Source organism: Propithecus coquereli, unplaced genomic scaffold, assembly GCF_000956105.1.
Source record: "Propithecus coquereli isolate 6110/MARCELLA unplaced genomic scaffold, Pcoq_1.0 Scaffold273, whole genome shotgun sequence".
Taxonomy (NCBI): Eukaryota; Metazoa; Chordata; class Mammalia; order Primates; family Indriidae; genus Propithecus; species Propithecus coquereli.
In genome coordinates, this window is record NW_012148319.1 from 3,428,491 (window position 1) to 3,451,574 (window position 23,084).

Genomic DNA, 23,084 nt, shown 5'->3' on the forward strand with positions numbered 1-23,084 from the left:
TGAAGTTATGCAACCACAAGTAAAGTAACAGCTGGAACCACTAGAAGCTGGAAGAGGCAAAGAATCAATTCTCCCCTTAAATTCCCAGAAAGAGCGAAGCCCTGCCAAGACTGTGATTCTGGACTTCTGACCTCCAGAACTGTGAGAGAATAAATTTCTATTGTTTTAAGCCAGTCAGTTTGTGATAATTTTTATGGCAGCCACAGGAAACTAACACCCATCCTGTCTGTGAAACAAAGTCCATATTCCTTACCATGGTTTCTAAGGCCCCTCCCAATACAGCCTTTGCTTTATTCCCAGCTTTCAACTTTCACCTTTTGCTTACCTTTGAAGCAAATTACAACCAAATTAAAGTCTGCCTTTATAAAATTTACCTTTAATTATGAAATATTTAAGCTTACATAAAAGGCGAGAAAATAACAGAAAAACCACAAACTATCAGACAATTTTAAAAGATAACCTTTTGTCACATTTGCTTATATTTTTTAGAGAAAAATATTCTATTCACTTGGCTAAATCCTACCTAATCATCATTTCCCCTTTTCTTCCTCTCCGAAGAAACTACTATTTGAAAATACTGATCAACTGTACAGAAATTTATACTACAGTCTGCATGTGAAATGAGTCTCTCTCTATATATATATACTCCTAATAGCTAATATTACTCTACTTGTTTTGGAACTCTCTATAAAAGTATCATATTGCATATTTATTTTTCTATAACTTGCTTTGAGAGTAATTTTTATTTATTGTAACTGTTAATGTATTAGGAAACTATTTCCATCACTTTATTTTGGGCAACTATACTGCCTTTTAAAAATGCTTTTTTACTCCTTCTTGTCAATTTTTGTATTAATTGATTTTGTAAAATCTCAATTCACCTTGTTTTAAGTTCTTATTTTTAATAGTTCCCTCTCCTCAAAATTTTAATAGGCATTTATAAAATGTTAAGTGCACCGATATACTTATCTTTTTCCTGAAGAATATAAAGACCTTAGAACACTTACAATTCTAATACTTTTTTTATACTACTTAAAAATTATTTTAGTTTCTTCCTGTATATCCCAATTAGACATTAATTTTTTTGTACAATCAGTGTTTACTCTCGTTTACTAATTTTGTTACCATTCCTTTTCACTTGCAAAACTCCCTGCTAGAATCCTTTTTTGTATGCAGTAACCTTGCTAAACTCTTTACAGAATAATTTCTTGCATTGCATTACGTAGACAATTATATAGACTACAAGTGCCTTTTTTAGTTCTTCCAATCCTTAATAATGTTTACTAATTCATTTAGTCTTATTCTGCTAGGACCTCCAGCATATTGTTGAAAGGACAGGGCTAATTGTGTGCAACCTAGGCTTGTCTTAGTCTTAAGGGGAATGCCTATAACATTTCACCATTAAGAATAATGTTTGCTGAATGTTCAGAAGATATTCTTAATCAATAAGTACATTTTAAAATTATATATAAATGTTTAAATGTGGCTGGTCCAAAGATAGTGAGCTCTCTTAATTGATTATTTACAGTCAGTTACAGACTGAATTCCTCGTTCTATCCTTTCCCTCTTTTCACTGCTGTACTTGACTAGTCTTAAAAAAAAAAAAAGTTATAACAAGGAAATCAAAAGCCAATGTGCCCTGTCATGTGAAAAAATCAAAACCCTCAGCTTGCCGTAACCTTGTTTTAAGAGTTCTGTCTGGACTCCAATCTGAAACAGAGAAATTAACAAAGTAATTGGTCTTGCTTTACTTTTACAGTACCAGACAAAAGCAAATACACAGCAGCTGTGTAGGGAAATTTCTACAGTCTGAGCCTAATTTCTGACATCTGTGGGACTCTCATAAGCTCAGATATTTTGCTTCATAATGTTTTTAACTTTTACATAAAAGAAGGGATACTCTTCAATCTCTTTTCTCTTGCCTCTTCATCTCGATATGTCTAATTCCTATTTATCATTAAGGTTTTAATTTAAATACCACTTACACAGGGAAACCTTTACTGACCTCTAGGCTACTTATATCTAAAAAAAACAAAAACCAGAAATGAATGACATTAAATTCTCTTTCTTAACAATGAGAAAAACCCATCTACAGATAGATAAACTACTGGGGAGAGGGAGGAACACTGTGTACATCTAGCTCATTAAAAGAAGCATTTCAAATAAAAATTTTAACAACTATATCCAAGTTTATAATATATTTGGATTGTTTTGTGTACCAATCATCATTATAAATGATAATTCTATCCATGAAAATATTTTACTACTTAAAGAGTCTTATGGTCAGAGAATATCTGGGTACATTTAAAAGTTACATAACAATTTTAAACTGCAATATTGACAATATATTGGAAATCATATCCTTTGTAACTATTTAAGATTATAACGCTGTGTTATATTTTAATTTAGAAAAGTGCTGGGGACATCCTAAACGTCCATCAATAGGGAACTGGTGGGAAAAAACAATGATATAGCCAAACAACAGAGTTCTGTATAGCTCTAAAAAAGAACAAGGGATATGTCTATTTACTACCATGGAATGATCTACAGAATATATTGTCAAGTGAAAGACAAGAAGAAAAAAGGAGTGGATGGCATGTTACTATTTATCTAATAGAAGAAATGAATATGCACTGCTGTGGTTTAAATGCCCCCCCCGAAAAAAAAAACTCATGTTAAAATTTAATTGCTAATGTAACAATATTGAGAGGTAAGTCCTTTAAGCAGCAATTAGGTTATGAGGGCTCTGCCCTCATGAATGGATGAATGCCATTTTTGCCAAAGTGGGCTCCTGATAAAAAGGTTGAATTCAACTTGATTTCTCCCCTCTTTGTCTTGTGTGCTTGCTTGCCCTTCAGCCATGTTATAATGCAGCAAGAAGGCCTTCCCCAAAAGCCAGCACCATGCCCTTGGACTTCTCAGCCTCCAGAACTGTGAAAAATAAATTTCTTTTCTTTATAAATTACCTAATCTCAGGTATTTTGTTATAGCAGCATAAAATGGACTGAAACAGAAAATTGGTACTAAGAAGTGGGGTTGTTGCTACAGCAAATACCTGAAAAGGTAGACGCAACTTTGGAACAGGATAATGGGTAGCAGCTGGAAAAAATTGGAAGTGCAGGCTAGAAGAAGCCTGTATTGCCATGAATGAGGCATTAAGGGTGATTCTGGTGAGGGCTAAGAAGAAGAAAGCTATAGGGAGAAGGGAGAATCTAAATCTTCCTAGAGATTACTTAAGTGGTCATGACTGGATGTGGGTAAAATATGGACAGTAAAGCCATTCTGATGCAGTCTTAGAAATGAGGAACAAAGTATTGAAAGCTAGAGTAAAGGCCGTTTCCAAAAGTAGCAAACACCTTGCTGAATTGTGTCCATGTCCTAGGACTCTATGGAAGGCAGAACTTAAGAATGATAGGATATCTGGCAGAATAAATAACCAAGCAGTATAGCATTCAGGCTGCTGGGTGGCTACTTTTAACCAAACAGGAAAGAAATGATTTAAAGATGGACTTTATAATGAAAAGAGAAGCAGAATGGAAAAATTTAGAAAATTTGCAGCCTGGCCATGTAAAGAGTGAAAAAATGAGTTCAGAAGAGAATACTAAGGGTGTGGCCAAGCAACTAACCATTTGCTAGAGATTACCATGGACAGAAGGGAGCCAGGTAATACACATCAACATAATGGGAGAAAAACCCTGAAGGTATTTCAGAGATCTCTGAGGCTGCCCCTTCCATCACAGGCCCAGAGCTCTAGAACTGCAGAATGGTTTTGGGAGACGAGACCAAGGTGGCCTCCCTGGGCCATCTCATGCCTTGGAGGTGTCCATGTGGTGCTAATTCTTCAGGCATACAGAATGTAAGAGCTATAGGGCCAGGGCTACTTCCACCCAGATTTCAAAGGATGTCAGAGATAGCCTGGGGGCTCAGGCAGAAGCTTAACACAAGGGCAGAATTGTCACAGAGAGTCCCCACTAGTGTACTGCCTAGTGGAACTATGGGAGTGGGACAGCCCCTGAGATCTCAAAACTGTAAGGCCACCAAAATGCAACTCCAGCTTGAGAGAGGCTAAGACTCCAATCCGAGAGCTAAAGCAGGGACTGAGTCCAGCAAAGCCCTAGGGGCTGAACCCCTGCCCTAGTGTGCTCAGAATGTGGGAAATGGAGTCAAAGTAGATGATTATTCTGGAGCTGAAGATTTAATGTTTTTTTCCCTGTTGAGTTTTGAACTTGCTTACAACCAGTTACCCTTTTCTATGTGCCTATTCCTCCCTTTTAGAATGGGAGTGTCTATCCTATGCCTTAATCATTGTATTTTGGAAGTAGCTAACTTGTTTTGATTTCACAGGCTAACAACTAGTGGGAATTTGCCTCAGGATGAATTTTCCCAGAATCTCACCCATATCTGATTTAGATGAGTCTCTGTACTTTTGGGGCTACTGATATGAAATGAATATATTTTGTATGTGAGGACATGAGTTTGGGGGGAGGAACAAGGGTGGAATGGTATGGTTTAAATATCTCCTCCAAACCTCATGTTGAAATTTAATGGCCAATATAATGGTATTGGGAGACGGGGGCCTTTAAGAGGCGATTAGGTCATGGGTGCTCTGCCCTCATGAATGGATTAATGCATCATAAGAGGAGATTAGTTATCGCAGGAGTGGGCTCCTGATAAAAAGGATGAGTTCAGCCATTTCTAAATTTCCAATTTCTCTGCCTTGTGTGCTCACTTGCTCTTCTACAACGTTATGACACAACTAGAAGGCCCTCACCAGATGCTGGGCAGATGTTAGCAGCATGCCCTTGGACTTCCTAGCATCTATTATAGAACTGAGAGAAATAAATTTCTTTTCTTTATAAATTACTCAGTCTCAGGTATTCTGTTATAGCAGCAAAAAATGGACTAAAACATAGATATACACATATATTTATCTGTTACCATTAAAAAGAAAAGTAACTGAAGATAAACCACAAAAAGATATCAAAGTGGTTACTTCATAAGGGGATAGAAGATGGACATGGTAAGAATGAAACCTATACATTCTTGAATATACTTTATATCATAGAGCTAAGTTCTTTCAATATAGTCTTATAGATGTGACTTTGGAACTATGCAAATACTTTGCATAGTTTTAAAATAAAATCAAATTTTAATAAAAATTAATCACTAAAAATAACAAATGAAAAGTATGCCCATTTAGTAGCATAACACAGAGAATATTCCTAGTGACTTATAAGTACAGTAATTTGACAGTACAGCCTTAGAACAAAAAGAAAAATAAATTTTAATCTGTTTTTAGTAATATTATATGTTCTTAATGATAATGTTAATATTGTTGATCTAGAACTGCTGTTTATAAAATCTGGAATAAATCGAGTGAATTTATCAACCTCATACTCTAATTCTCCAGTACCTTGAGAATTGGAATTCTCAACAGGAGACAAAGAAAAAGTTAAGTAAAAATTATGTAGTAATGAATGTGAAGTGTCAATATAAACTCATGATATATTTTATCTTAAAAAAATCAAACCAAAACCAAAAAAAAAAAGCAAAAATCCTATATTTTCTAGTTTGGATCCACTGAAAAGGACTAGATACAATGATCGACCTGGCAAAAATGAGCACCCCTAACATCCAGACTGTGGATACCACTTCCCATAAAAAAAAGGGGTTCCTTTGGCCAGAATGTACAAAATGAGTCTGAAACACCTTGTCATATCATATAGCAAGAAAGCTCTCAAAGATCATTAAGGCCCGCATCAAAAGAAACATAAAGAGGCTTATATTGGTCAAAAAGACAATATAAATTTTAGTAAGACTAACTATAATGGTTTTAAACACATCAAGTATATTTATCTGTGGGTTAGTAACAGTAAAGTCTTTTTAATAAAACTGAATTGATCATGTTTGAGATGATATGGTATCTGGTATTTGCTTGAAAATAATACTGAAGTCAATAACAAGGATAAGGTATAGATGAACAAGACTGGCACAGGTTAATAATTATTTGATCTAGGTGGTGATTATATAGGCAGGAAGATGGCCTTGAGCCCAGGAGTTTGTGGTTGCAGTGAGCTATGACGATGCCACTGCAGTCTAGTCTGGGGACAGAGAACAGAGTCAGACAGTGTCTCAAAAAAAAAAGGAAGAGTGTGAGGTAATACTTTTAAGTTGTCAAACTACATTTAAAGGCTATTGGCACAAAAAGTTTGAAGACCAGTGTTCTAAATTAAAGAAGAACAGGAATCACATCTACCTTGTCTAAGAATGGTCAGTATTTACATTATCCAGCAGATGACAAGTGTTCAATAGTTATTAAATGAATGAACAGAGATAGAATAGTTGGCTCATGTGGTAAGAGTTTTTAAAATAATTTTTTTAGAAAACTAATTATAAATTGATGTAATAATTACTTCTATGAAAGCATCACACATTTATGCAATTCTGTATAGAATGTTCAGAACAGTAATCATCCTAAAGAGGTTTATTTTAAAGTACTAATTTTAAGTAGCATTTTAATTTTTTCCTGAGATAAACATTTATATTTATTACCAAATATACCTCACATTATAAGATAATTAAGCACTTTAAACATGTAATTTGAGTGATTCTTTCACACATAAACAACTTACCTTTCAAAGGGTGCTTGGACTCTCTTAATTACATGGTATACAAGTATGTCTTTTACCAACATAGATTTATCACTTAATGTTGTTATAAGTCTGAGACATCCAATAAACTCTAGGTAACTATAGCATTCATTTATTACTGACTTTAAGTCAGCCATATTTGTTGCAGTATTTATCTGTAATGAAGGAGAAAATATACCCATTTACTCATTTACTTGTGAGTGACATTTATATTTCATATGACATGTATTATTTTATATTCAATTTCTGAGTACATCAGGGTAGAGGGAAAGAATACCAAAAAATATTTTTCTAGATTGTCTGACAATACAGTTCAACAAATATTGTATATTTCTGCCTTCAAGAAATCTAGAGCATAATGCCACTTTATTACAGGAAGTTATTTATATAAAAGGAAACAACTGACAGAAAAGTTATATAGCACTAGAGAGGCAAGACAGATGACCTGAGATTTCGTGAAAGAGAAAGAATAACAGCTGAGAATTAAAAGATGGATAGAATTTTATCAAAAGAATATTTCAGTAAATAGCATAAACAAAGAAATACTTGACCATTTGTGTGCCAGACACTTTCATATAGGTTAGCTCTTAAAGAAAGGTCCAGAGGGAGAAAAGATAGAAATAGGAGGCAATCAATAATCAATTAATGGAAAATTTGCTTGTTATTTTTTTCCCAAAACATTCTTCTCACAGAGATTTACATGATTCCCTCATTCATTTCAAATCTCTGCTGAAATCTCACAAGTTTTTCATGACTACTTTGTTCAAAATACTATCTTTACACTCTGTCAGACTAACAATAGTTGGGTATCAAACCAAAACATTGCCTCATCCCCCAAAACCCTCCACCCTGAGTTTTACCTGAGTACATTGCCAATCTTCCTGCAGCTAATTGTGGCTATGGGACTGACATCTGTTCAATGGGATGTAAATAGAAACAATGTCTCAAATTTCCCTGATCTCTACTTCCTCTTTCTCCCTTAAGAGCAAGAATCAACCATGTGAATAAAGACAATATCCTAAGTGATTACACAATACTGAGAGGAAGGAACCCAATTCCCTAGATGATTTTGTACATCACAACTGTATTTCTAAAATAGGGACCATTTCTATAAAGGGCCATACAGTATTTTATGCTTTTTGAACCATCTGGTGTCTGTCATACTTACTCAACTCTGCCACTGTAGTGTGAATGCAGTCAGACACATAATACGTAGGCATGACTGTGTTCCAATAAACCATTTTGAAAAGAGGCAGTGGAGCCAGACTTAGTCCATAATTTGCCACCTCCTACCCTAAAATCTATACAACAGATTTTAGAGAGCAATAATAAACATCTGCCTTTTGTGAGCCACTTTTTGGGTCTATTTGATACAGAAGTATAGCTTAAACCCTAACTTATATAAACCGCAACCATTATCGATCGCCTTTCTTTTATTCTGTTATGTTTATCTTTATAACACATTGTACTACATGATAGTATGTTATATTTATTTATCTTCTGTGTTCCCTCTAAAATGTAAATTCTAAGACGTTAAGGCCTTTGGTTCACTCCTCCATCTTCGCTGATAAAACATATGGGGTACATAGTATTTGTCGATTAAATGAATGAACAAACAGTGGATAGGAAGGACAGAGACTGGAGTAGATAAAATTATGAAGAGAGTCGGAAGTCCTAAATGCTCTAATGCTCTTAAATTTGCTTGATAGGCAATGAGAAGAGAAGCCATTGAAGATTCCCAAGGAAGAAAGCAATATGGTCAAAACTGTACTTTTGGAAGAATATTTTTCAGTAAGAATACTATTAATAGAATAACATCCCAATTGTCTAAGCCTAGATAAAATTTGAGTTTGGTATAGCAGGCACACTAGAATTAAGAAGGAAAGATTGAAGATTAGCCACTCTTAGAGATAGTTAACTTGACATGCAACTGGAAAATGGAAGAATAAAAATGATTCTCCAGGATGGCTTGGAAACAAGAAAACTCTTGGAAAGAAAATGCAAACAGGCAAAAAAAAAAAAAGAAAAAATTTGAGGAAAAAATTACTTTTGTCTTAAACATATTGGTCTCAATGTGGTAGCAAGACCCAGATCTTTTTTTTTCTTCCTTAAATTTCTTCCACTTTGGCCAGAGCAAGACCCAGATCTTATCTGCATATAACAGTCTGGGGACTCAAAAATATACATCTATAAATCATTCAAGAAGGGCTATGGGAGACAAAAGTCTTTCCAAAGAATATAGAATGAGGATTGTTAAGACAATAGTGAAAAATGCCAAAGTTTCAGGGATAAGAAGTAGTATTAAATAAAACAGTAAGTAGTAGCCAAAGGTAGGAGGGAGTACAATATTAAATAAAATGTAGAGAGGAATTCTAAGAAGGCAGTAATTGCAGAAGTCAGAGAAGATGATAAATTAGAGAAGAAATGTCTTTGGATATATAGATCCCTGAATATAAGCTCTGAACTAGCTAACCTGAGAGAGTAGTGGTGGGAACACAAGATTACAAGAAATTAAGAAATAAATAGGAAATTGGAAGTGGAGACAATGGAGTTAAAGTACTTTTTTGGCAAAGAGGACAAAAGGGACAATAAAGAATTGGGTCAATTTAAAATATGATTTTAGAATGAACAGTCTTGGGGCAAATAAACAGAATTGTTATAATATAACAACTCACACCTCAATAATGCTTACTTTGTGGTTTAGAAACTGAGGCCTAATAAGATTAACTAACATGCCCAAAGTCACACAGCGTATAGCAGTTATTAGAGTTGGCACTGAAACTAAAATCTGACTTCTGAGCCTATGCTTTTAATTATTAAACCATACTACCTATTGAGACAATAGATAGAATATGCTTAAGTAGGTTAAGGAGGAAAAGTTAAATGGCTTCCATTGCCTCAATTAGTTTCTGAATCAGTAACATCCAGGCAATACTTATCTCCTAGAGCATTATAATAAATGTACATGTGCCATGTGTAGTACAGGGTCAATTATAAGTGCTCAATAAATGGTAACTATTTTTAGGTGGGAGCATTGAGTTCCCCCCTACTTGTTTCCACATGGAAGAAATTCAGCCTGGACTTTCCACTGATCACTCGTATCTCCTTATAGGAGGAAAGATAAATATTCTGACTGGTGATCCAAACAAATCCTTCCACTCTTCAGATCCACCTGACTGCAAGAAAGGGCACTTTTATGTGCTTTCTAACATCCAATAAGGAACCTGTCGCATATTGCCTCTGGCAAGGTAGATAAATCCTTCTAGTTCAGAGGAGCCATTTTGATCACAAATCTAAGTCACATTATCCAACTGATTTTACCAGTGTTAAACTTGGCACATTAGTCTCTGACTTTTAGGTCTATCTCTTAATTGGTTCTGAACTCTACAGAAATATTGTATGTTGACAACCTTTACTCCACAGAGAGTATTATTATTCTATTGCAGATCATTTATATTAAAATATACCTAGAACGTAGTCTACATTTCAACAAACAGGAACATTTCTTACCCTGATTATAATTTGTGCCACATCAAAGTCTGAAACATCGTCTAAAATTGGTTCGGTATTTTCTGGTCCATAAACAAGGCAGTTAAACAACGTTTTAGAAAAGAAACCAGGTGAAGGACCACCATGAACCAAAGAAATGGCAAGCATTTTGCCAGCTTCATAGTAAAGATTCTCTTTCAGAGCTGTAAATACAGATGAAAATACATCGAATACACTTCTTTTATTATTATAAGATAACCACCATTTTTACTGAATACATATATAAAAAATTAATCAAAAAATCTAGCATTAAATATAAAACAATTCTTAGCAGCTACTATCAAGTAGAAAATATAGACCTCACCTAAAATATACAAAAATATATTTTTTCTGAATATAAATAATAACCTATTATAGAAAAATTTAATACAGAAAATCTTACAACAAAACAAAACAAAACACCTATAATCCTATCACCATAATAACTATTGTAAGCACTTTGGTATACAGACACATATTATACAATGACATTTGGCCAATGAAGGACCAGACTACACATACAAAGGTAGTCCCTAAGATTATAATGAAGCTGAAAAATGCCTATCACCTAGCCTAGTGATGTCACAGCCATCATAATATCATAGTGCAATGCATTACTTTTTCCATGTTGAGGTACACCAATACTTCCTATTGTGTTACAGCTGCCTATAGTATTCAGCGTAGTAAGATGGTATACAGATTTGTGGCCTAGGAGGAATAGGCTATACCATACAGCCTAGGTGTGTAGTAGGGTACACCATCTGGGTTTGTGTAAGTACATCTTTGCACAGTGATGAAATTGCCTCATGACTCATTTCTCAGAACGTATCCACACCATTAAGGGATGTATGATTGTATTTGCATCAGTATGTGTATATAAATGTGCATATAAATAACATGACTTCTGCTTTTTTCCACTTACTATATTGTAAACTTTTTCTTATACTATTCAAAACATTACTCATATCTACAGTTAATGAATTCATCAATATTAACTTAGAGATATACTATAATGCAAACCATCCCCCTATAACTGGCTATACTGGCTAAGTGACATTTTCAATTATATGAGATAATGTTAAAATCAACATCTGTTTACATATTCTCATTTATATGTATTTGATTATTTAATTAGGACAGATTCCTACATAATTAGTGAGTCAAAGGGTATAAACATTTTTAAGGTTCTTGATCTATATTGCTAAATCATCTTCCCAAAAGGTACAAATTTACTCCCAACAGTACATGCTATTTTACCATATTCTCATAGCTTTACTTATTTTTTAAATTATCATTTAAAAAGTTTTAGCAACTTTGATGTGCCAAAAAGACAACTGTATAAATTTTTCCTTCATTTTTTCTATTAATTGTTGAAAGTGATTTTTCAATAAGTAACATTAACAATATCTGAACTTATAATAAAATCTCTTCAACAATAACCTTATAAGCTACATATTGGTAGTCACATTTTACAGATGAAGAAACTGAGATCCAGAGAGCATAAGTAATTAAGAATGTAGGAGCAACCTTACCCGCCTGGCCTTCTGGAGGTGGACTGACAGGGAATGGCCACCTCTGAGGGGACTCTAGTGCAGCACCAGGAGGTGAGGTGAAGTTAGGGTGGTGATGATTGGACTATTACCGAGATTGCTAAAATTACTGAGATTACTGGCAGATTACTAAGAGGCAAGCCATTTAAACTTTCTGAACCTCAGTTTTCTCATTTGTATAATAGGCACAAGAATCCTGCGCTGCCTTCCTGTCGGGATTATTGGAAGACTGATCCTTTTATTGATTTGTTCTGGGTTGTAAAAAAATTTTTTTAACTCATTCACCCACCTGGGTTATTTGCTCCCATAGAGGCAACAGATTTAGTGTAATTGATTGAATCCATTCTGATTTTTTTTCCCCCATAAGTATTTTTAGAAAAAGGTGAATATTTTTAGAAAAAGGTGACAAAGCATTTTTGCAGCCAGTACGTCTTTTCAGAACTAGCCAGAAGTTTCTAGAACTGAAAAATTCCTTAAAGATCGCCTGCTTCGTAAGGAAACTGTGGCCCTGGTGCTTGAGGGGAACAGTCTCATAGGAAGTCAGTGGCCAAGAAGAAACTCAGGTCTCCTGGGGACTTCTTTGATGGTACTAGCCACAATCTCTTGTATGTATATACCTTTCCCAGCTAAGGACAGCAGTATTTGCTTTAAATCAGAGACGTGTTAATAACATGGCTAATTTCACCTAGAAATAACAAAGTGATTTCAGCTAATCATGCTCACGTTGAGGAGGGGTGGCTTATGCAACAGCCAACAAAATGACCTTTCTACTTCACCATCACCACCCTAAAAAGTAAAAATCCAAAAAAGAAACAAATCAAAAAGCCAGCCAGAGGTCAAAGGTGCCTCCATAAGTAGGTGGCAAAGGAGAAGGAAGTGTTTTTTTTTTTTTAAATGCATGCATCTTTGATGGCAAAAAGGGTAATTATTTACTTAAAGCCTATATTTACTTTTAAAGTCATTTTAGGTATGAAATGTAGGAAAGTTTTGAAGAAAAACATTTAAGCATTTAAGAAAGTTAAAATTTTAGGATCTGCAATTTTTTATTTTTTTAGAGACTGGGTCCTGCTCTATAGCCCAGGCTAGACTGCAGTGGTGCGCCTACCTAATTTTTTAATTAGTTACTGGGTCTTGCTATGTTACCTATCCTGGTCTCAAACTCCTGGCCTCAAATGATCCTTCTGGCCTCCTAAAGTGCTGGAATTAGGACTGTGCCAGGCCAAGGGTCTGTAATTGATTCAATTTTCCTGTCTTTATTCCTGTTTAATGCTCATCCCTAACATAAACTGACAACAGTGTATGAAGTATTTTCACATTCATCTTGAACAACCCTGTAAGGGGGATGGGGCAGGGCTACCAGGAAAGGGTCAGGAAGACAACTTTTGGTTGCTCACAACAGTAGGCTGAGGGACAGACAACATTCTCTTTGGGGAAATGCATGACTCTGAGGGAAGCTGTCCTGTGATCTGCTTGCTAGAGGAGGCACCACATCTCATCATGCAAAATCAAAAAACATTTACACACTCAAAATTGGAGAAATCAGCTGATGTATCTAGGGAGAACATCACAGAGATGGCTTAGAGCTTAGTTTTGAAAAAGTAAAATTTAGAAGAGTCACCAATGGAGGCTTCATGTTATTGTGGAAAAGTTCAGAGGTGGGAAAATGTGTGGCATGTTTGTGGGAGAGTTAGTAAATTAGTCTGGCCTAAAAAGCTCAACAAGAAGAAGAATTGAAAGTAAATCTAGAGACAAATGCTGGGGCCCTGAAAGCAGTCCATGCTAAGGAGCCTTAGTAGCAATAGGGAACTGGAAGTCTTCAGTGAAAGGAATGATGTGATGAACTGCTGCTTAGGAGGCTCATCTGGTCCCTGTGTGCAGGGTAGATACACGGCAGAGGCTGTGGGCATACACATCCAGGAATGGCATGAGGAAGGCCAGGGCAGGGCAGTGGTGTGGAGCTGAGTGGGGAGCATTGATGGGAAAGTGGGTCCCAACAGAGAAGTGATTAACGTGGTGACTGACTAGAGGTGGAGGCTGGGAAAGAGGCAGGGGGAAAAGATGAGGTGGTAAGTCATGAATCTGTGAAACTGCCAGAGCTACTAGTTTGGGCACTCTGGGGAGCTCAGGTGATTGCTAGGAGATAAAAGATTTAGATGATGTCCAGGAAGTAGTTAGAAGTTTGCACAGGAGAGCAGTGGGTGGGGTGGGGGTGGGGGGAAGAATGCAAAGCTATTGAAGTAGATGTGTATAAACTTGAATTCAGATTTTGTGACTTAAATTCATATACTCTCCACTGTATCAAAGCTGCCTTGAGTTAACAATACTGATTACTTGGAAGGTTTTTTTTTCTTTAGAGTTTAGAATTAAACGGTGTGAACTATATATAGTAAAAATAAAGCCTTAGGCAATGGTGAGGAAGTTCTGGAGAAAATATAGGAGGAAATTCAAATGGAATGAAATGTCTTCTCATTCTCTTTCAAATTTCCTATCGTAATAAAAATGGTATAAAAGCTCCTAAAAGAGAATGCTAGAATTACCCACTGTTTTGAGATGTCTGGTTTAATTACATTAAATCCTTACCAATAGTAAAGACAGAAAAGTATCATATAAATGTGTAAAAAAATTCTTACAGACAAAAGTACATTGACATGTGTACCAGAATATAAAAATCCTATGTTGTTAAAAAAAAACAAAAAAAAAGCCAACTGCAAATTCCAAATATATGAACAAAAAAGAGTTCAAATAATCCCCTCCATTTGGCTAGTTTATTCAAGTGAAATTAGAGTGAATACAAAGTACAAGTTACACTTAATTATGGAATCACTTTAAGGGAGATAGTGCTAGAAAGAAAGTACAGGTATTCTTAAAAATTGTTTCACCACAAAATTTACTTTTTAAAATATCACTCCCTGCCCCCTTTTTCCTGTGATTCTATCAGTTGTTTATTAACAAAGTGAGTTATATTTAGACCACAGGTATTGAATATCAATTCTAACCAGCTATTTCTTCTTTTATACAAGCGATAGTATGTATGAGAATATATAAAATCATTACCTTGAGAATTCAGAGATAAGTTCTTTGACAAGGACCCTTCAAACAATGATGAGTTCTCAAGATGTTGCATTAAGAGACTCAGAAATTCTTGCTTTGATCCAGGACGCTCTCTTCCAAAGTTATCATTTTCATTAACATATGCTACTTCAATTGCATATGAAGGATTAAAGCTTTGATTTCTGAATCCATCTAAGGCACTATTCCAGATATTGGCTTTGTTGATATACAATCTTTTAGTTTTTTTTTTAATTTGGAATCCTAACTCTATCAGTATAGTAGAAATGTCTCTTCTAAATTTGCTGCCTTGCCTATAAAACATGAATTTAAACACAGAAGTAAGTACTTTAAAGTATTTGCAAAATAGCAGTTATGTAGCCAATAAAAAAGAAGAAGAAAAAAAGATTAAAAGGATATTCTTCCCCAACTTCCACCCAAAAGTAAAACAATGGTTGCTACTGGAACCAAAAATCTTTCTTTGACAATCTAAGTTTTAAATTCTTGATTCCTTACCCCAATCTTCTACCAAATTAGAATCAGTTATAAGAATGTTGACAGATGATCATCTCAAATTTGACCAATCAGTGGATTCAGGTTTAAGAATCAGAAGCTCAAACTCTCACCTTCCTGGCCAATGACTAAAACACAAACTTGCTTACTTTCAGCTTATTTCATACTCACTTTATACTTTTTTAAAAAAGCAAATGTAATCGCTGCTTACTATATGAGAAAACCAGAGTAAGAGAGATTACACAATGTATTTTTAATCATAAAGTTATAATTAACAGTAGAGCTCATATTTTAAACAAATTCACAATCCCTTAAATAGTACCTTTTAGTCTAGACCAGTAAGTCTCAAAGTGTGGTCCCAGACCAGCAGCAGCAGCATCACCTGGGAACTTGTTAGAAATGCAAATTATTAAGCCCCACAGCACATCTACAGAATCATAATCTCTGGGCATAAGGCCCAGCAATCTGTGTTTTAACAATCCAGCTGATTGTATGGACTAGCTCAAAAAAAAAAAAATCACTCCCTGTCTCAGTTTCTCCATCTGTAACTGGAATTAAAGTATTCAAAATAATCTCACTTTGGGCAATGCTCATGAGTCATCTTTCTATACCAAGTATGAGTTGTCAATTTCAAGACATTATAATGCCTCAGAGGAAGCCAGGCTTATGCTTTTTCTTTATTCATACAATCCTCTCTTCATTAATCCAAGTTCAATAAAAAGCAAAGTCCTTTGGAGATAACTCTTCAGAAAATACAACTTCTTATAGGAGGTTGATTCCTTGCTCCTGCCTGGATAAGTTGAAATGCTGATGCTATTCTTCTAGAATTTGACTGCATATTAAAGCAGGAGCAAGGAGTCATGCTTCCCTGGAGTAAAAAAAATCTTTGGAATCTTAACTATTAAAATTATTTAAACATAATGCACACATCTTTTTGACATTAAAAGTATTATAACAATATTTTTAACAGATTTTTATAACACACACAAGTGGTACATTAAAACAGCAATTCTTTACTTTTTGAAGCGTACTTAATATCCACCTGTTTGCAAAGCCGGTTATCAAATATTTTCACAAAATTTCTCTTTTCCATCTTCTAAGTTTTTAAACTTGAAACTATTTCAGACACGAAAGTACTTTAACATGCTTAGCTACTAATTCTACTTTTCTACTTTTGCCCTATTGGGTAAAGCAAGGCTCTAACAATGCTTTTGTAAAGCTACATAAATTTAAAAATTCTAAGTACAATAGAACAAATACCTGACACATTATAAAGATAGAACTCCAAGTCTTGTTTAAATGTTTATGATTTTGAAAGTTAGTTATTTTTCTATCTTATGGAGACAGTTAATAACTAATGTGATAATACTTATAAATATGCCTTAAACTTTCTAAAGGGAAGAGCTGACAGTGACAATAAATACATTAAGCAAACAACGATTACAACATCAAAAAATAAACCATCTCTATATTAACTAGGATTCTATTCTCATAACAAAGTGATATGGTATGCTTGATATTTTAATTTCCTGTCTTACTCTATAATCAAATAACATTCTGAGCACATTTTCAGATCAGTGCTTTTCAAATTATCTTTAATAACAAATTTTACATCATGACTCAGTACACAATAAAATAACTCAGATTTCACATATATTCTTCCTACACTCAATACAATCTGATATTTTATATTCTATTCTATTCCATTTCATATTGTTTTTTTAATGCAGTTGCAATAATTTCACAATCAAATGTTGGGTCCTGCAGTTTGAAAAACACTCTTTTAGACTACTGTATGATCGGTTAATATTCTAAGTGTATACAGCATTTCCTGTCAAATTTTTTCCAAATATATTTTTAAGTTGTTCTCCAATTCAAAATACACACCTTAGTAGATCTTTACTTTGGGCTCCAGGTGACTGTCTGGGTAATTTAGGTGATGATTCTTCCAATAAACAATCAGTAATTCCCACATTAGAGTTGGGTAATGCATGTTTTTTGGCTTTTTGGAAATCTACAGATTTAAGTTCCAATGTTAATAGAAATACAGGTAAAAACGTAAATAAATACCTTTATTCAAAATTACAAAGTATTACCTGAATTGTAGATAATACCTCTACATTCCAAACACTCCCAATTTTCTTCCCATGATCGTAGCGAGGAACAGGCTAAATGTGTTCCACTGGAACCACAACATTGACAACGCTTTATTTCCCATTTGCTAAGGACATAAAGAAAAGTAGATGCTTACATTTTGGTATTAGTCTAATTTCAAACACCACCTCTGCTACACACACACACAACCAATCCTTTTACCAAAGGAAATTAATCAGATTATCTGCTCCTCTAAATATACTCTTAACTTGACGTAAAAACCTAAACTAATAATAACATCATATGCACCCACATGCACATATACAAAGAATACAAAACATCAGAAAGAATGATTAAAAGGGAGAAAAAAATTTTCCTTTCTACTTGGAGATGACTATGCTTGCAAGGATATTGCTGTGTCGATGTATCTGATATGGAAGAAGCTTTCAGTAAATTTCTCTCTTTTTTTTTTTTTAAGATATATAAAAGTAAAAGTTTATTTTATCCTTTAGAAGGGCAGAGAGAATGAGAGTGTGAGAGAGAGAGAGAGAGAGAGAGAGAGAGAAAGAGAAAGAAAAACCAGTAAATTTCAATGTGAGGAATATTTACTAAAATAAACTTGTTCAGACACCTCGGGTATTGTGTAGTTGAACGGGACCCAGACTTCCTACGTGGCTCATATTCATATTCTCTGTCACCTGTTCTCCCCTTCCATGTTTCCCCACTGTGTTATGTAATATATGACAGTCCGTATTAATATTTTTTATATGGGTACGGATGTGGGTTGTGGTGTGGGGCTCTGTCCTCTTTGTGTAGGTATGAGTACATCCTCTTTGTATAGAAATGGATACAGCTTCCTAAATGTGTGGAAGTGAGGATGGCAAGAGAGGTATCCAGATACCTTCCTCACCACACGGATGTGTGTGTATCATCCCTCTGTGAGGGTATGGGTGTGTTGGTGTGTGTCCTCTATGGGTGTGTCTCCCCCACTCCCCCAGATAGTTCTGCCCAGTGATAACGAGAAGAAAGAAAGCAGCTAACGTGAGTGCTTATTGTGCACCAGGCCCAGTTCTCACTCTTTACATTGAAAGTTTAAACCTTACAATTTTAGAAGGCAGAGAAGTTAAAACTTCAAACATCTCAAGAGTAAACTACATTTCACTAATCAGAAAACCTATTTTCTCAACTGATGGTTTAAATAGGAACCACTAAGCACAACTGAATTTTCAGAAATACCTATCAGGTACATTATAGTCTCGCCCTTCTTTGCAACGACACCTTCGGACATCACAATGCTCATAGTGCTGCAGAAGCTCTTGATAAGCATTTTCCTCTAATTCCCAAGATGCATCTCTGTAAAAGAAGCAAGATATAAAATATACTTTAACCTATAATGTTACATAAAAGGATCAGTAATGAATCTTAGCAATAGGGATAAAAGTTGTCCTTTTTAGGATCATTCTCATCAGGATATAAATCCATTAGTGTCATCTTATCCTACAGTTAATTAGTCTCACAGTAAATTTTCAAATGCTAAATGAGAAATTAACTAGAAGTTTTCTAAAACACATTTTCCCTGATATTTTTACTTCTAATTTCTAATTTCAAATTTACTATCATTATTTCTGAATTCCGTATCTTTAAGCACTAAGAAAATTCTTCTCATACACTTTGAACCCCATCTTGATTCTCTTAGATAATTTATACATACCATTTTGAAGACTATTATAATTGTGCATAAATCAACCAATTAAAATTGGACACAGCTGAGGTACTTATTAAGAGACTCTAAACCAACTAATGAGACATTTATGTCACAGTCTCTGCTCTCCAAGAACTGGCAATCTAGGGAGAAGGAGGAGGCTTTACATTTCAACACTTGAAACGGCTAAATTCCATGATCACTCAATCAGACATAAATGACTATTTCCATTGCTATTAAATCCTACATTTAAAATACCTTTTTTGTAAAAAGGCTATATGTTACTCACTTTTCAGGAATATGAATCCCCATTCTCAACATCTCTTTCTGAAAGATGTCACTATTGTTGCATATTGTACACCTAAAGAAAAACACTCCCGCATTTATCGCTTGACCCTACAGTGGAAAACAGAAAATCTATTGTTAACAATTTAAGTCTGTTATCAGGTTACGAATTATATTAATGTAACAGGAAATGTGCTATTTATCACTTATCATATTATGAAAACCTTTTCTATGCTAATGGGTGCTCAAAATTTGTCCTTATAAACTAAGCTATCCCACTGCTAAAATCTAGGGATCTTTTTTCCCCCAATAGTTAATAAAAAAAAAAAAAAATCAAACTACTGAATAGACTGCTCTTAGCTGTACACTCATTACCCATATATTTTTCTCAACCTTATGCCCTAGTGTCATTTCTGTTCCTAAATATTGTATTGTCCGCCACAGTGTGAGAAAAACAGTGAAAATCTTGAGTTACTTCATCCAGGAAGGATATTTAAATAAGTTTTACATATAAATCATCCCTGGTTCTGTTTTTAACTCTAAGTCAGTTTTATTCCTAAAAAGGTAGAAGTATAAAATCTATTGCTACAGCAAATACAAATACAGATGCACCAGAGGGTACTCAGAAGAAAACAGGAAACCATAAGCATGCTAGAAAGAGTAGCCAGTCCCCAATAAAAACTAGTAGCACACATTCATTTAAAAATAGTTAACCCCTACTTTACAGATGCCAAACACTATGTATGCTATGTACCAAAAATAGAAACATAACATTTGGTTATGTGCCAAAAATAAAAACATTGACTTAAGATTCTACCTCAAGGAATTCGGGCATATAGGTATACAGCTATAATATTGTGTAAAAGTATGTGTGTTTTTATTAAAGTATATACATGAAAGAAAGACGAAGAAGTACCTAAGTATACACTGACAAATATGTCACAGGGATAGTAAGGCCAAAGCTAAGTTTGGAAGAAGAAATAGAGGTTTGCCTGGAAAATAGGACAAGAGACATTCCAGAGATAAGGTATAAACATATATCAAGTCTCAATGGCAAGAGAAAGGATCGGGAGAGTACAATTAATAGTATACTCAGAGATTATATTCCAAAATGAACTAAGTAATGAGGATAAACAGGCAAGTCAAAGCCAGTAGTGTGAAGAATAAATTGATAGGAAATAAGTCACCCAGGAGAAAGACCAACTAGTAGGCTCCTACCAAAAAAGTGTTTGAAGTTAAAGCAAAGGGAATAGGAATGCAACAAAAAGGATACATAAAAAATATTTATTAAGTAGACCTGATACACTAGGGGGGAATGAAATGTGGATGCTGAAGAAAGAAGTGAATAAAGATGATTCTGGGTTCAGACACCTAGCAAGTGGCACTCCACCCACTCCACAGAGCATATGGGAGGGAAGCAACAAAGTATTGAAATCTCTGAACCTAAAGGATCTTTGAACAATTGCAGACAGAAGCCAAGATCTTACAAACTATAGAATACAATACAAGGAAGTATCTGGTTTGGAGGAAAAAATAGGATAAGATACATGGAAGACACTAACAAGACTAGAGCAATTATGGAGAAATCCAACTGAACAATAATAGTGACAATTCTCTAGATACAAAGAGTGGAAAGTTTTTTACCAATTTCTTTGAAATTAATCTCTTGTCTCTTCTCACAGAATCCTAATGTATAGCACATGTAGTGGTTACAAATAATGACATTCATTTAACCACCACAGAGCTATCTAGACTGGGCAGACTATACTATTTCAGTTAACACTGATATCAGAGTAGAAAAGCCACTGGAGATCCTTTAGAGAAAGTGACTCAAGAATTAGTATACTGTCTTAGTATGCTCTAATCAAGTAACAATTGTTTACTGGTATTTATATCATAGACAGGTGTCCATGTGGCTGTGATTTTAAATTACATTTGCATAAAGTAGACCTACTTTTTTGTTAGTAATATTATTTCTACCTTTTTAATGAGAGAATTAAAAACTTGATAGTTTCAGAGTGTTCACAAAAAGCCCTAACAATACTAGGTCAAGTCTGAGACCTCTCTCTGCTTAATTATATTAACATATAAATGAGGCAAATCTTATTTGCCTTGAAAAATAACATACTGTTACAAAATTAACAAGATGACACATTTGGCAGCAATTACATTCATTCAAACACAAACCCTTAATTAAGACAAATTACTTTTTAAAGATTCTCATATAATGTGAACTTCTTCCTCAATAGGTAAGGATAACACTTCATGATGTTGTTTATTAACTTCACTCTCTGGGATCCTTTTATAAACATTTCTTTATAAGAGTTAACAGAATTTCTAATATTTCCTCAACAAAATAGGGTTCATCCTGCCACTTGTAACTGAATAACCCTAAGTATATAATTTCAAGGCCAATACAAAAATATAGAAAGTAAACAGTCAAGCTTCACTACTTTTACTACTGTTAGTACTTTAAAGACTTTACTGAAATATAAGAATTCACATCTCCTAACTTTTAAAAATTTGTTTGTAGATAATTTGTGACCAACAACTTTTCATTTTACTAAGCAATAATAAAATCCAAGCTTTAAGAAACAGTATTAAACTTAAGTAAATCTTTTGTTATTTGGCATTCTATTATGTCTATCAGCTGGCATTTTCACACATGCATATTACACATTTGATGTTATTAATAACTGGTATCTTTAAAATTGTTTTCAAGTATTTTCTGAATTTAAAAATTATTAAATTGTTTAATGTTGTGTTTTTTAAATCATATTCTATTTACTTGAAAAGAAGCCATTGGGTTTAATATACAAGATGACTCTCAAAGAATCAATATTTTTAATTCACTGACAGTAATCAACTCCCTGTCAAGAAGTTATGAGAAAGTGTTTATCATAGTTTAAAAAAAAGCCTCTTAACATTTAAATATCTTAGCTTGCTAACAAGCTTATTATCATTTCACATATCCTGGTTTTGCAAATGGAACTTAGGAATTAAAATCTGCATTTTACTCATTGTGAAATATAAACAAAATCTTTAGGTGAAAACAACAAAATTTCATAAGTATACATTAAAAGCTTGCATCTAATTTATTTATTCAAATGTTAATTGTACACTTAAATAGGGTAAATTTTATATGTAAAATATGCTTCAAATTAAATGCTTTAAAGCTGTTTTAAAAAGTTACAAGTAGTAAGACCTAATATAGACATGTCAATTCGAATTTAAAATTTAAATCAGCAAGCCACAAGTTTCATATCAATCAGAGAAAGCTTACAAAACATATCTTACCTGTAAACACTCTCTATGAAACCAAGCATTCTTACAACAAGGACTTCGTAAAATGCTATAAGTTGGAATAGGCTCAATAAATTCCAAGCAAATGGTGCATGGTAAGGATTCTCTATAACTATTAGATGTAATGATTTGAACAGGTCGATGGTTCCAACAAAATGACCTAAAAATGTAAATTATTTAAAAACAATACCTAATGAATTACAAGGCAAAACAAGGCTAGCACTATAATTCACATATATAAGACAAAATTCATTTGTACCTGTCTCATAATTAACCTACAACAGACTAGAGCCTTGGCACGATAGATTAGTCTCACAAACTATGACCAAAGAGAGCTGGACCTTCAAAATGTAAACTTTTTGGTGGTGACACTTACCTCATACAGAAGTTCATTAACTAATATTGAGAATC

General features: G+C 34.2%; 1 protein-coding gene across 1 annotated transcript in view; it reads right to left on the reverse strand.

Annotated features, from left to right (window-relative positions):
• The window catches only part of G2E3 (G2/M-phase specific E3 ubiquitin protein ligase), a 70,248-nt gene that overhangs the window by 3,729 nt on the left and 43,435 nt on the right, over positions 1-23,084 (reverse strand). The window contains exons 6-13 of the mRNA XM_012647879.1: positions 22,668-22,833; positions 19,375-19,481; positions 18,620-18,736; positions 17,386-17,510; positions 17,177-17,303; positions 14,783-15,090; positions 10,161-10,342; positions 6,633-6,805 (exon numbers count right to left, since the gene is read on the reverse strand). Coding sequence (XP_012503333.1) covers positions 6,633-6,805; positions 10,161-10,342; positions 14,783-15,090; positions 17,177-17,303; positions 17,386-17,510; positions 18,620-18,736; positions 19,375-19,481; positions 22,668-22,833 — 1,305 coding nt within the window. The remainder of the gene's footprint in view (positions 1-6,632; positions 6,806-10,160; positions 10,343-14,782; positions 15,091-17,176; positions 17,304-17,385; positions 17,511-18,619; positions 18,737-19,374; positions 19,482-22,667; positions 22,834-23,084) is intronic.